Below are 15,121 nucleotides of genomic sequence, written 5' to 3' on the forward strand. Positions count from 1 at the left end.
TTTAATAGTGTGAGCTATGAGTTCAGGCTTGTGGAGAGCTAACCAGTGGAAGAACCTAGGGAAGGAAACTACTTGGTCTGTATGTATTTTCTTTGGGAGGAAAGAGAAGGCCCTTGGTAAGGGTCCATGAATGTGGGCTATTGTTGTTCCTGGCTTCTGAGGCAATGGGGAGGAAGACTACAGGGAATGAGGTCAAGGCTCTGCTTCGACAGGGTTCCAGTAGAGGAGGGGACAAGGTAGGTGACCCAGCCTGCAGAAGCCGAGAACACTGGGTGGAGACGCACTAGAAGGAAGCCACCAGGAGAGCAGGAGAGGGAGAGTGATCATCTTCTTAATAAAAGCCACATGCAATTAGTTTCAGAAGCCCTCACCTGAAGCCAGCAGCAACCAGCTCCCTATGCTGCATCTCGGCTGGATAATCGCAGTCACTGGTTTTCATCATTCTTGATTTAATATGGCACCCCTCCTGGCTCTGAGTGCATTTACAGGAAAGGGCTGGGAGGCCGAGGCGAAGCCTAGCTGGGCTCTTGTTAGGAGGTGGGTGGCTGGGCAGAGCAGCTCTGTGGGTTAGGGTTACAGGGAGAAGGGTATGGCAGCACCCCTGCTGCTGGGCATTACTCAGGGAACAAATCTGATAATAAACCTAGCGATGTGTTTACTGAGAGGGGAGCTGGGGCAGGGGTGGTCGGCAGAAGGAGACCCTGGGAAAAAAACAGGAAAAGTGTGGCAGAGGGAAGAAAAGAGAGTCCAAGATGCAGCTTGCCTTTAGAGGGAGGTCAGGGCACACAGCCCCCTGGCTTCTCACAGACTCAGATATGCCCCACCCTCCTGACTCCCTGGATCCACCCCAACTCACATCATAGTCAGGGCTTCTACCATGTCCTGAAGCTGGGGGAGGCAGAGAGGCCTGGGTGGGGAGGTCAACAAAGTGGGCAGAAGATGAGACTCGGGGGGCAGGTGTGGGATGATGGAAGAGTCCTGAGAAGAGGGAGTGATGACAAGAGGAGCACAGGGGGTCCAACAAAGGAGGCTGGGAAATGTCGAGCAGACAGGAGGGGAGAATGGGGGATGAGAGGGGCACCTAAGGGACTTGAAAGTCTCCTGAACTAGCTCAGAGTCCACATCCGTATTGAGGAAAGCTGGGTACAGTGCCAGCATCAGTCCCATGAAGACTTGGTGACCGCTATGTCAGCATCCCAGGGTCCATTCTTTCCTCCACCTGATCCTCCTTTTGCCGCCAGATCAGTATTTTTAACATGTTAATTGGATCATGTTGCTCCTCTGCAAATAGCTGGGTTGCCCCAGAGACAAGAATGGCGAGACGGTTAAGAGGGGCAAAGAGGGGCTGAGGTGAGAAAATGGGTTGTATGCTCCTCAGCGTGTCACATCAGGAGGTACGTGATGATGATGTACCTGTGACTGGGGATGTTAATTTCGATCATCTGATTAAGGTGGGCTGTGCCAAGTTTCTCCACCATCATCTTCCTCTTATGTAATTAACACGTGTCTTGTAGGGTGGGACTCAGAGACTACGTAAATACCCTGTTACTCCTCAAACTTCCACTCCTTAGTCTGAGTATGAACTGATGAATCTTGCCTGATTTGGGACCAGCTGTTCTACCCTCACAGCCCTAAGGAGGTCAGAGGATCTCCTCCCTCATCATCCAGAGAGGAAGTAATTAAAGCAGGGTCCCACTGGTAGCAAGTAATAAAGGCAGAACACTAACTCCTGCAGTCTGACTCCAGTGCCTGCACCTTCCACCCCGGAGATAAGAGAAGACCCGTTCTTGCCTTTAGGGAGTTCAGAACCTATTTAGGGAAAGGAGATTTAAAACACAAATTTCATATTCCTACTTTTAGCATGGGGATACCTAATGAATTTATTGAAAATAAACACCAGAGGGTGTTCTTGCCAGAAATGCACAGCCTGAATTGAATCATAAAGAAACATTAGACAAACCCAAATTGAGGACAGTCTACAAAATAGCCAGCCTGTACTTGTTAGAATGTCAAGGAAGACTGAGGAACTGTTTCAGATTAAAGGAAACTAAATAGACATGACAACTGAATCCAACTTTGGAACCAAAATTTTTTTTCCTTGTAAAATGAACTATTGGGACAACTGGTGAGATGTGAATAACATCTGTAGATTAGTTAATATTAATGCTCTGATTCTGAGAATTGTATTGAGGTTATATAGAAAATGTCCTTTATTTTTTAGGACCTTCATACAAGTATTTAGGGGAAAAGGGGATCATGTATATATAACTCTCAAATAGTTCAGAAAAATTATATATCTTTATATTATTCATCTCTACATAATAAAGCAAGTATGATAAAATGTTAACAACCAGTAATATAGGTGGAAGTTTATGGGAATTTGCTGTACTATTTTTGAAGTTTTGTAAAAATAAAAGTGAAATAAATCAGGACAATGCTTACCCTTGAGGGACAGACAGTGACTGGAAGGGAGTGTGATACAAATGAATGCCTGTAATAGTCTACTTCTTGATTAGGTATATTCAGTTTGTGAAATTAACAGTGAGCTGTATAGTTATGAGTACCTTATACAAATACATTTCAACGAACGATTTTTTAAAAGTTAAAAGAGAAAGAATGCAAAGGTGTATCCCCATAAAGCATGGAGTGCTCTGTCTAGCCCATGGAGAACCTATAACGAAGGTTGGATGGTGCTGTCTGGGTCAAGCACAGAGCCAGGCATGCAGCACACCAGCACTTGATATGAGATGCGAAGCAGGGAGCAGGCTCGATGAGGCAGGGAAGGGGGTTTCTCTTCATCCTAAGCCAGGCGGAACATAACCCTCTACGTTCCTGTATACCTCACCCCTTCTCTCCTGATGGCTTCCTCCAGATCTGTGGGAGCACCCAGGCGTGCAGCCCGGAATGCGGGGCCCAGGGGAGCCCTGCATCCCCAGCTACCCCTGCAGCAAATGAAAAAATACACAGACAGGAAATGTGCTTGTGATTCTGTCACTGGGATATGCAAATAAAATATATATGATAGACCTATCTGCCTAATATTCCTGCCAATTCATTCTCTGGGTGTGATTAAAATGAGCAATAAATTCCTCGTGAGTCTCGGTGGAGTGAGGATCTGGGAGTGGAGATGCGGGCTGCCACCAGCACGTCCCCCTCAGCTGAATATTCATCATGGAATAGCTCCCCATATTTTTGTTTTATCTGCCATCATGTGCACAGAGATATATTTCCACCTCTCTGTTGTCTCTTAGTTAAGATGTGAAAATGGTCTAAGCTTTAAGTATTAAACCCTTCAGCTTGTGAAATCCTTCAAAGTGAGATCACAGGTTACCTTCTCTATGAAGCCTGCCCTGCTCATTCTGCCTGGAGGTGATACATGCTTTCTTAGAACCCCCACAAGCTCTGCGTGGACCCCTCCTAAGGCACAAGTGAGCCTGTGGGTATCGGAGCTAAGAGCGCCTGCCTCTCCCCATCTTCCTCTCCTGATACCCAGCTCAGGAGACAGGAGCTGGGCTTCATCCACCTCTCGATCTTCTTAGGGGGCCTAGGAGGCTTCCATACACAGAGACTGCTGAGAGAACTAAGCAAATAAGCCATGAGAAACAAATCATTTAGGCCACTTAAAGTGACAGAGATTCTTAGATAAGTGACATATTTTAAAAGGCAGAATAAAATTAAAAATTAGGCTTATGGATAATTCTAAAATGGGAAAACCATCAGGAAATAATAAGTGAAAAAACATAGATTCCAAACATGGAACTAGGGTCATAACTCAAATACCTTCAGGACCAAGAAGGAAATATAAATGCCTGACAGGTAAGCACACAACACGATAGGAAACAGACACCTGTGGCTGGAGAGTCCACATTACAACCTCTAAGGCACTACACTCACATTTAAAAAAAACTGTGAACTGGCAAAATAAAAGGTGGCTGCCAGTTTGAGACCCATGGTTTATACAATAGGCTATCAACCAGGCTAAGAAAAAAAACCCACTTATGTACAGATATGTCCAGAAAAGGTAAATGTAGTATCATAAGAGGAACGGTCTGATTCGTATCTCAATAGCTGCTTATAATAGCCTGATTTTCAAAAGTCACGTTCTATTTTACCTTCAGTTTTCTCACCTATAAAAGGGGGGGAAATAAGAGCTACCTCATAGCTTTGTTACAGCATTAGAAAAATTATATATTCGAGACCTGGCAGAGTGCCTAGATGCACTTGATAAATGGTACCTACTATGACTATAAATAATTAAAAACATTAATAATAGTTATGTATAGATAGTAGGGCTAAAATGCTTTTAAGTGAGAGTCAGTTCAGTTGACATCTCTTTCAGGAAGCCTTCCTTGATCTCCTAGGCAGGATTAGAAGCCACCATGGGTTGCCACAGTCCCTGGGCTTCCCTGGGACTGATGACTCAGTGGTGTCACACTTTACTTGTCTGTTTCCTCACCAGACTGTGAGCTCCTTGAGGGGTTCACCCAGATATCTTCTTCCCACCTAGCCCAGAACCTGGCATACAGATGTCATCTATAAATATGCACTGACTTATTTAATTATCTTCATTTTATACTGTCCAGATTTTCCATAATGGGAAAGATGACTTTTATAATTACAAATTTTCTATAAAGAGTACATATTTGACTATAGAGAGGCAAGTAAAGGCGGAAGAGGCTGAGCTAGATGGCAGGGAGATGCCGGATGGACAGAAGGGGAGGAAGATAAGATCAGAGTGGTGGTAATCCGTGTCTAGACAAAGAGCCAGGACATGAGGTCTGAGGCTGGAGCCTCAGCACCCTCCAGGCCTGAATTATTATGTCACTGACTTAGGGCCTGAACTCAAGAGCTGAGCAGCTGATGCTTACTTCCTGGCAGAGGGTGACATAACCCAATCTAAAGCAATGTTTCCCCCCTGAAACTCTTCCTCACAATTTTGAAGAGGTAGTTTTTTTTGCAGCTTGGAGAAAAAGAGCAGAGCAGAAAGAATGGGAGACCATGGAGATGCTGAGCAACTGAGAGGAAGACAATGCTGCTGATGTCCAGGGAGAGCTGAGGGTGGTTCACGTGGGTAGAATCTGAGGGGACCCCAGAGCAATCAGGTGGAGGTGCTCAGCAGACAGCTGAACATTACAGAAGAGGAAATCCAGCCTGTGTAAAGGGATCAAATGCAGAGAGGTGATGACAGAGAAACAGTCTTCATGTTGAGAGGTGACAAAACCCCTGGCTGGCTCTGAGTGGTCTTCTAGCCTCAAAAGGCAGCCCCTGCCCTGGCTCACAGCTCTGTGAGGGGGCTCCTTCTGGCAGCAGCCACCCTTTAAGCCTGGCTCTGTCCTAGCCCTGGCACTGAATCCATTTCCTCTCTCCCCTCCTCCTCACAGCCGTCTCTGTGCCCATGTGCCATCTCTCCTTTCCTGGCCAGATGCCCCACTGCCTTCAGCCTTTTCTCATGGCACAGTTCTGCTTGCCTCCCTGCTGCCCACCTCTGCACAGATTCTGAGAGCTCAGTCTACTCAGAAGGTAGCCCTCTGTGGTCTAGAAGGATCTGACTGGCACAGAGGCAGCAACTGCCACTTACTCATTTGGGACACTGACTTTGTATTGATATGGCTGACATCAAGACATTTCCTGGGCAGCCAAATTTCATTAGGGTCCCTCAGCAGCCCTAACCCTTCCATCCCTGCTGATATGAAGAGGTCTGTTCTCCTGCTTTACGTGACCAGACCAGTGCTGGCCCTATGTCACACGACCTGACAAAACAGGAGTAATTTTGGCCAAGGGCAGCGCTGGCTCTCAGGGGACAGTGGCTTGGCCTCAAAGGGGAGATAATGACAGGGATGCAGTCCCTGAGGTGACGTGGAACAGTGCTCAGGGATTTCCTTAGAGAATAGGGGAAGCAGACCCAACTCTAGGGCAGGAACATGGGATTAGCTGTGTCCAATAAGTTGTAAGTGGAAGTAAAGGGTCCTACTTCCAGGCTGAGCATGTAGCTGCCGGTGGGATGCCCTCCAGGGTACTCTCTTCCAGAGGGCGGCTGCTCTGCCAGTCAGGTCCCTCAGCATCACAGATGAGCAGAGCCCGCCTTTGCTGACCCATGATGGATGATGGACGTGTAGCACGAGGTAAAAATGAATCTTTGTTGTTTTAAGCCACTGAAATTTTGGGTTGTTACAACAGCATGACCTAGTTTATCCTGACGCTACACAGACCAGCGGTATATTGAATGGAACCACAGAAACCATTCAGTCACCGTGTTTTCATTTCACAGAGATAAACTGAGCTTCAGGAGCAGAAGCCCTTGCCCGAGGTCAGTCAGTCAGTGAGGGGATCACAACCCCAGCTGAGTGCTCAGTCAGGTGACCTAACCTAAGTGCTCTTACTCAAGACACACAGAGTATCTGCCACTAGGTGGGACCTGCCACTCTTAATCATCTCAAAGTACTGCAGCCAATTTGCCAGAGAGAGATTCCACAAAGCTGGAAAAAGCCCAACACTGACAGTCAGAAACCAAGCCTTCCAGTTCCTGTCCTGCCAGTGAACCTACCACGTGATCTTAGTAACAGTTTTGATGTTAACTTGCTCTGGGACCAAAGGCAAGTCACAACACACCCCTGGGCTCCAGTTTCCCCGGGAAGAAAAGAAATCATTTGATCGAGGTTTCAGATTTAAAATGTGTGCCCCACAGCACAGCCTCCATGGAGGCTACCCAGGGGGAAAGGATAGGCTCTCCTTCAACCAGAACAGCTCTATTTTCCTCTGACTTATTTATTTTACTTTGATAAGATTTCCCATCTACTGGACTTGGTGGTTTCTCAGGTCCCAGCTCTGACATTTGTGATTCTAGTTCTTAGATTCTGCCAAGTACTTTCTAAGTTATAGCTGGGTGGCTGAGAGGAACAGAAGGCAGCCTGTTTTTAGACGGTTCAAAAGTCTGGATGAGAAAATCAAATTAGGATGAAGACTGTTTTGCCTCATACTCTACATAAGGATCTCTGGAGTGTATATGGAGGGAAGGGGTCAGGGAAAAGTTCTAGAAGGAGAGATGATGGAAAAGAGTTACTTGATGAGGCTGCAGAGTGCATGAGACCTGAGGAAATAGTACTGAAGCGAAGATTTTTTTTTTTTTTTTTTAAACTTTACATAATTGTATTAGTTTTGCCAAATATCAAAATGAATCCACCACAGGTATACATGTGTTCCCCATCCTGAACCCTTCTCCCTCCTCCCTCCCCATTCCATCCCTCTGGGTCGTCCCAGTGCACCAGCCCCAAGCATCCAGTATCGTGCATCGAACCTGGACTGGCAACTCGTTTCATACATATTTTACATGTTTCAATGCCATTCTCCCAAATCTTCCCACCCTCTCCCTCTCTCAGAGAGTCCATAAGACTGTTCTATACATGAAGTGAAGATTTTGTCCTGCTATCCCCTCTCCTTCATGGAAGGAGCTGGAAGGCTCACTACCTCAGAAACTGAATTTAAAAGTTAGTCCTCAGAAGCCAGAAGTGGCCCAGGCTGCTTCTTGGTCAGGAAAGGGGATGCCTCCGATTCTTGATAAGTAGAGGCTGGATTTGTATTTAAATAGACAATAATCCTCTAAGGAGAAGTGGCCTTTGGTGTAGAGTCTGATATAATTTAATGAGTGAAAGATGAAATGAAGCATGGAGTACCCACAGGCCTTCTCCTTTCTTTGAGACTTACCTTGGTCTCAGAAGTCCTTAAAAGCTTCATCACCTCCCCTTCTCGAGCATAATCCAAGGGTGTGTGTCCCATTTCATTCCTCTGCAAGGGATTGGCTCCTGACAGGAGGAGAAGGAGAAACAGAGCCTCTGTGAGGGATCAGTGGACCCTCAGCCTTCCCTGGGAGGTGGCATAGGCCTTGACTTCAGTGTAAGGAACGCTAACAGAAATATGGAGCAATAAAACCTAAGAGATTGAAACACATGTCAAGTTACTCTGAGAGAGGAGCTCTCGGTCCTCTCTGACACAGAAGTAAGGGTATTAAGGCTCCTACATGTGCATGCATACATGCAAAAACTCACTACCCACAGAGAGGTGCCACACATACAGATGTGCTATACACACACATAGGTGTGCTGTGCCCACAAAAATATACACAGCTGAACATGCTAACAAATATACCAATACACATACAGATTAATACACCCCAACTCCAATGCATTCTTCATTAAAATGTCTGCATTATCAAATTTGTTTGTATACAGATGAATATTCATTCACAAAAATCATATAGAAATCTAAAGCACAGAGTATCCCAGGTAATGACAAGGTCCCTTCTTTCTGCTCTCTGCCTCTACCTCTGCTTAATGCTCTCTTTTCCCTGCTCACTTCCTGCCTGCTAGAGTCAGCTGAGCTCTGGCCATCATCAGCAACCCCACTGTGCCAGCCCTCACCTGTGCTACTTGTTGCTGCGTGTGCACTCAGGCAGGCATCTCCTCCAGTCATTGGTTCCCATGATTCGAAGACAAAGAACTTGAAGTATAACAAAAAGAAGAGCCTTGCTTGGAGCCATGCATCTACCTTCTCTCACTTATAAGTGCCAGCAGCTGATGAGCCTGTGTAAAGTGTCTGCTTGGTGTAGAGCCTTGACAGTCATGGAAGATAAGCTACTTTAACCCCCACACTGTCAGAATCTCCTCCCCAAAGCCCAGATCTGGGCACCTCACTCTCCTCTTCGAAAACTGACCATTCCATTAAATCTGTCCAACCCTGAATGAGCTGGGACTCAGGACATGGAAGAATCAGATCTGGTCCTGGCCCAAAGCACCCCTCTCAAGAACTATGTGTTAAATGGAACATTAAAGTAACAAACAAACAAATACTCCTTGATCTTTATTGCTAAGGAAGTGCGTTGTCTAAACTTCAAGAAGGGTTAAGACACAGTCCCTGCCATGAGGATGTAGTAAGTTGGCCAGGGACACTAAACACACAGGAAAGGCTGCGTCACCATGAGGCCTGGCTCAGAGGGGATATTCAGTCACTGCTGATGGACAGTAAAAATCAGTGTTTCTCAATCACAGGCTGAGGCAGCATTCATATCACAATATAAAACCATTCCTATTGAAACTCTCTGCTTCTTTAAGGACTATAAACTCATCAACAATGATAGTCATTTATTAAGCATTTACACATGGCTGTCTGCCGCGGCAGCAGAGGAAGAAGCATGGGAGGAGGAGGGGAAAGGAGCAGAGAACGTGAAGCACGACCCAGACCAAGGAAGCTTATTATCAGTAAGAAAAATTAATATTTTTTTACGTGATTCTATTTTCTAATAGGAAGCTAGTACAAAATAAAATATTTAGATAATTTTTAATCACAATTCACATACCTTTCAAGGTACACAATTCAGTAGTTTTAAATACACTTCCATCATCATGTAAGCCTCACCAGTATCTAATTCCAGATCATTTTAATCATCTTGAAAAGAAACCCCATCACCATCATCAGAGACATTTGCCACTTCCCCCAACCCCAGAAACCATTAGTCTGCTTTCTGTCCCTATATTTGCCTACGCTTGACATTTCACATAAATGGTGTGGTCTTTTGCATCTGGCTTAATTTACCATGTTTTCAAGGTTCATCCATGATGTAGCACATGTCATTCATGCCACAACATGAATGTAGGAATATAGCATGTACTTCATTCTTTTATGGCTGAATAATAGTGCATCCTGTGGACATACCTCATTTTGTTATTCATCAAGCTCATAAGCATTTGAATTGCTTTCCCCTTTTGGCTATTATGAATATGCTATGAATATTTGTGTACAAGTCTGTTTGAGTGGATGTATTTTTCTATGTCTCTTGAGTATGTATCTAGAAGTGGTGATGATAAAAATAATAGCCACTAGTGTTTACTATGTACTCTGTATTTTATATATATTATCAACCATCCTGAGGGGTGGAAATTAAAATTCCCGTGCTATAGATGTGGAAACTCAAGGGAGATAACTAGCCCAAGGTCACAAAACTGGTGATTTGCTTGGCCCAGGAGTCAAATCTACTCCAGGTTTTCTTAACTACAATTCTTCACACTCCAACTAGGGCAGCCACAATACACCCCTGGTGAAAAATCATTCCATGGTTTTCACTGCTTATAGGATAAAATGCAGCCTCCCTAATGAGAAGAGTGTCTTCCTAACTAGTAGGCAAGTCCTCAAAGCTCAGTTGGAGCCTTATTCTTTCTTTCAATTCTGTTGGTGCTTGCTTACTGGGCACTGTGTATCAGGGCCCTGTACATAGGGAGATGGGAGACTGCCAAAGCCAATGAATAGTTGTTTTTTTTTTAATATTTCTTGATCACTCTGCAGCAACCAATACCTTGGCCACTCTCTCCTTTGAGTTATATAAACCACTTTTCAGGTTTTCCTCACACCCCTGAGACCATTCCTTCTCTGTCTCTTCCGCAGGCTCCTGGTCCCATCTTTTAGATTAGGTGCTATCTAGAGTTTAGGCACAGTTCCAGCTCTCCAGAAGCTAAAAGGGACAAGAGACAATCCATGCAACAATGACTCAGGCCGAGAGTGATCAGTGTGCAGAAGGAGGGACAGCAGACCTGTAGAGAGAGGTGCAAGAAGACCACAGTGCTAAGGGGCTTGTTCACCTGACCCAGTTTTCCCAGCCAGCCCTGTTCTGTCTGGCGCTCAGCACCGAAGGCTTGAGAGGCGGGGCAGACAGCATCATCCCTTTCCTCAAAGCTCCTGGACCACAGCTAGGGCTGGAAGAGAGCTACAATCACTCAGTGGAAAGGCCTCTCCTCTCTGAGGCAGCCTCAAGGGGAGCTCTGTCACTGAATACAGGCTAGAGTGGCAGGGGGGTGTGGGAGAGACCTCTGGAAGGGAAAGAAAAGAAGAGCAAAGAGAAGAAGAGAACTGGGTAAGAGAGGAAAAAATAGGAGAGAGAAGGGGAGGGGGAGAGGAAGAGAGGTGAGAGAGGAAGACAGTGGAAGAAAGAACAGAGGGTGAGATTAGCTGCTTCAAACAAGTGCTGTCAGTGATCTATATTTGCTTACAGAATGAAAAATGTGTGCCATAAACATTGGCCACTGAGTAATTTCTAGTAGGAGTTGTGTCACTTCTCATAAAGGATGGGATGGGACAGGTAGGACATTTCTGCACTGGGCCAGCCAGCACAGGGACGCCGTTTAAAGCTGTGCTCGGTCTGTCTCCAGCCCAAGAGCTCTCACCCAGGTTCACCCCAGCCACCCTGAGGCGGGAAGCCAGCCAGGCTCCCCAAGGTTCTGGAGCCTTGGGTCAGCACGTCTGCTCCCAGTTTAGGAAAGCTGAGGCTGGGGCGCCATGGGTAACGTCCACCTAATATTAGTCCCTCAGCCCCCGAACCCTTGCTCTGATGTTCTGACTTGACTAATTGCTGTAATAATTGATAGAACCTGACTTCTACAACTGATCGATTTCACCTCCACGACCAACGGCCACAAACCATTACACTCCAATAAATAACCACATTGGGCCTCACCCGGCTGTCCTCTCCAGGGGCATCAGGATGGCCCATGCCCTGGCCTGACCTCACCATGCCTCCCACCCAGGGCCCCTCAGGGCCAAGCAGCTGGTCTAGAGGGTCAGGCTCCTGGGAGTAAGTCAGAGGGCTGGGCGGAGGTGGGGAGAGCTAATCGCAGGCCATCCGTCACCTCCCACTGGCTGTCTGGGGCTGGGGCCAACACCTGGAGCACCCCAGGCAGTATAGTGCAGGACTCCTCCCCTGCTTCAGATTAGTGTGTCTCAGCTTATAATATTTGATAAATAGCAGACTGGCTTCCTGGCAACACTGCTGCGGCTGCGCCTGCCTGCTACAGCTGTGGAAGGTCACTCATTGGGGAAATATGTTTCTGTCAGTGGTATTGAAAAAAGTTTAGTGGAGTGACAGGCCTCAATTTTTCAAATTTTATTAACTCCATCCTCTTAACCATTTGTCTTGAATTCCTTCAGATTCTGGGGGATCTGTCAATAGGGCTTGGGCCAGGAAAGTAGGATGGGGGTGGATGATCACGGACAGGTCCTGGCTGGTGCCAATGACAGGCTGGGGTCTCAACACCCAGGGCAGGGTAAGGAAGTGGAGCTGGTGTTGATGGGAGAGAGGGCCTGGCCCACGGGGGCCCAGGGAGCCTGCTACTCTTCTTTGGTACAGCACCTGCCTTAGGTCTGACAGCCTTAAGGGCTTTCTGAGGCAAAAGAGACCTTAATGGTGAGTTCTTCCAATTCCCTAAGAAGAGACCCACCTCGACTACATTCGGAACAGGTGAGTCACCCTGATTTCCTCAAGCATGGCCAGAGCCCCATTCCAAGCTCATGGCCTGCCAAGGGGTTTCCCACACTAAACTGAGGGCAGATTCTTTTTGCATGAGCCCCAACCTCTCTCTCTAACCCCACTCTCACCTTGGACTTCCTATAAATACCCATTCATCTTTTAAGACTCAGTTCAGGCTTCTTCTCCAGGAAACCTTCCTTATTTCCCTCTCACCCCAGATTTGGTGCGATCCTTTGTGCTCCATGAGCCTTTCTGCTTCTTTCTTACTACATTGATCACCATGTTATAACAGTCTGTCTCCATACAGGACTGAGAACTCTCAGAAGTCAGGGTCCATGGCTGATCCACTGCTATATCCTGAATACCTAGCACAGGGGCCAGCACAGAACACATGTTCAGTAAGATTTACCAAATGAATGGACTTCTTTCTAGGTGTTATCTTCCAGAGCCACACACAACATGGCCATTCTTCCTGCCCCAGAAAGGCCCTTCTCATAGCAAGTGAAGTATGTGACCATGTTCCTTATCCCCGTGGACCAAAGTCCTCAGTCTCTTTGCTAGTTCTAAACCTCTTCGTCTGGGTGGCAGGTCAGGTCAAGCCTCAACACCCTCTATCTATCTCTGTGGTGGGAAGTGGGGAGGAAGTGGTTGCAGAGAGAGGCCCACTTGCCCTTCCTGGGGAGAGTGTGGAACCAGAGTGAGAGATGGGATTCAGGTCTCCTGACAGCAAGGGGCTGACAGCAAGTCTGGGGTGGCAGAGGCAAAAAGGCATGTTATTCCCTCCTCCCTTGACACCACTCTGTTCTGACTTTCTGCTACCTCTGTGAATATCAAAGACAAGACAATGATGCAAAATGCAAAGAAGAGAGCTTAAAAAAAACAAAACCAAAAAAACCAAACCCAGTAACTGCCCTATACAAATGTGTGAGCCTATATTATCAATAATATTGACAGGCTCCCCTACTCCTTCCCACCCCTGCAGTCCTGTTGGCCATCCTGGCCTTTGAGGGATCCGGATCTACCACACCTGGTTTTCATGACTCGCCCCTTTCTCCACCTGCAGCTACCTCCCTGTCCCCGAAGAGTACACAGCCTGGAAGCCAGCACGGATGGGGGTTACTGCTCCCTGGTTGTGACTAGGGTCTTGCTTCACTTCTCTGGTGGTCATGATCACAGCCCTGCCTACCTCAAGGGGTTCTATTTGGACTAAAATAAGATGTGTAAAAAGTGTAAAAAGATAAAAAGCTGGGGGGAAAAAAGACTGTACAAACTGTACAATGTTTGTAATAACTTATACTTTCATTCTTCCAAATATTTCCATGTTTTTTTTGAACCACACCACTCAGTTTGTGGATCTCCAACCGAGGAAGCACAGTCTCAACCACTGGACCACCAGGGAAGTCCCATTTTTACTGCTGACTCCTTTAGCACCTTCATCCTAATTTTTACTATTTCAACAGTCTGTTTACTATCTCCAATTAGAAGTTACTATTGAATAAGGGAAATTTCCCCCATGATCAGAGGTATCAGTGTGGAGTGATTCATTCTCTTTGGCTGCGAGCTCCCCATCAAGGACGCATTCTGAGACGGGGTGGCCACACGAGAGAAGCCATGCGCCTGCCCCGTCTCCATACTCACCTTCACTCACCTCCACACTACTGTTGGGGCAAATCCTCAGGCCTAGTACCCTGGTCCCTCGTCTCCCTGACTATCCAGACCCTACCCCTTCTTCAGGGCCCCTTCTCCGGGGAGCCTCTCCACCCCTCCAACTCTCAGTGCTTATCATCCATGGGCTCCTATTATCCTCCCACTCCTCCCGTTTCTAGGAGTCCACCTGTCTAGTCTTCCCAGCTAGTCTGTGTGTAGCTCCTCAGGTCAGAGATGCACTGATTCTCCGTGTGTTTCCAGGGGTTGAAGGTAAGACAGAGGAGCCCTGTCCAGGATACTGCAGGAAGCACAGCGGTACTGGGAATAGAGCTGTGGCTCCTGAACTTTCCCCTTAGACCACACTAACCATTTCCAACAGAATCTGTATACATACGTACATGCGCACCTGAAGATATGCCTCCCAGGTAACCAAGAACTTTTACTAAGCACTGACTACATGCCATACACAGTGCTGACTACTTCCTCCTATTTAATTCTTAACAAGAATTTGATATGGCTTTCCTGGTGGCTCAGATGGTAAAGAATGTGCCTGCAATGCAGGAAACTCACGTTTGATCCCTGGTCAGGAAGATCCCTGGAAAAGGAAATGGCAACCCACTCCAGTGTTCTTGCCTGAAAAATCCCATGGAGAGAGGAGCCTAGCAGGGCTATAGTCCATGGGGTTGCAAAGAGTCGGACACAACTGAGCGTCTAACACACAAGAATTTGATGAAGAAAGCAGGAGAGGTATTATTTTTTCCATTTTACAAATGATTTAACTGAGTCTGATAGAAGAGCAAGGTGAAAGACAAGCTAACATGTGTTGGGTGTTAAGGCCTTTATATGCAGTTATTCACTATACAAAGACTCCTAAGAAAATAGAGGCTTAGACAGCTAAAATAATTTGCCCACGGTCATTCAGCAGAAAAACAGTAAATCTGGGACTTATTATACTATTCGCTTTTTGAGAGAAATATATGTTTGAAATTTTACATAATAAAATGTTGATTTCTTTTTTTAAAAGAAGCCATCTGGTTTTTCCACCACATTGTGCTCCTTTCCAAAGGTCCGATGACTCAAAAAGAGGGACAAATCATCTTTCCTCTTCCCTACCAACATGCTCAGATGCTCCAAAGCCAAGTTTTGTGGGTGTTTCCAGAGGCAGGTTTGGGGTAGACAGTTTTGTTG

At 46.4% G+C, this 15,121-nt stretch overlaps 1 protein-coding gene across 1 annotated transcript in view; it reads right to left on the reverse strand.

Moving 5' to 3' along the window:
• The window catches only part of CLPB (ClpB family mitochondrial disaggregase), a 148,413-nt gene that overhangs the window by 33,540 nt on the left and 99,752 nt on the right, over positions 1–15,121 (reverse strand). The window contains exon 6 of the mRNA XM_055548997.1: positions 7,702–7,799. Coding sequence (XP_055404972.1) covers positions 7,702–7,799 — 98 coding nt within the window. The remainder of the gene's footprint in view (positions 1–7,701; positions 7,800–15,121) is intronic.

Source organism: Bubalus kerabau, chromosome 15 (genome assembly GCF_029407905.1).
Source record: "Bubalus kerabau isolate K-KA32 ecotype Philippines breed swamp buffalo chromosome 15, PCC_UOA_SB_1v2, whole genome shotgun sequence".
NCBI classification, from domain to species: Eukaryota; Metazoa; Chordata; class Mammalia; order Artiodactyla; family Bovidae; genus Bubalus; species Bubalus kerabau.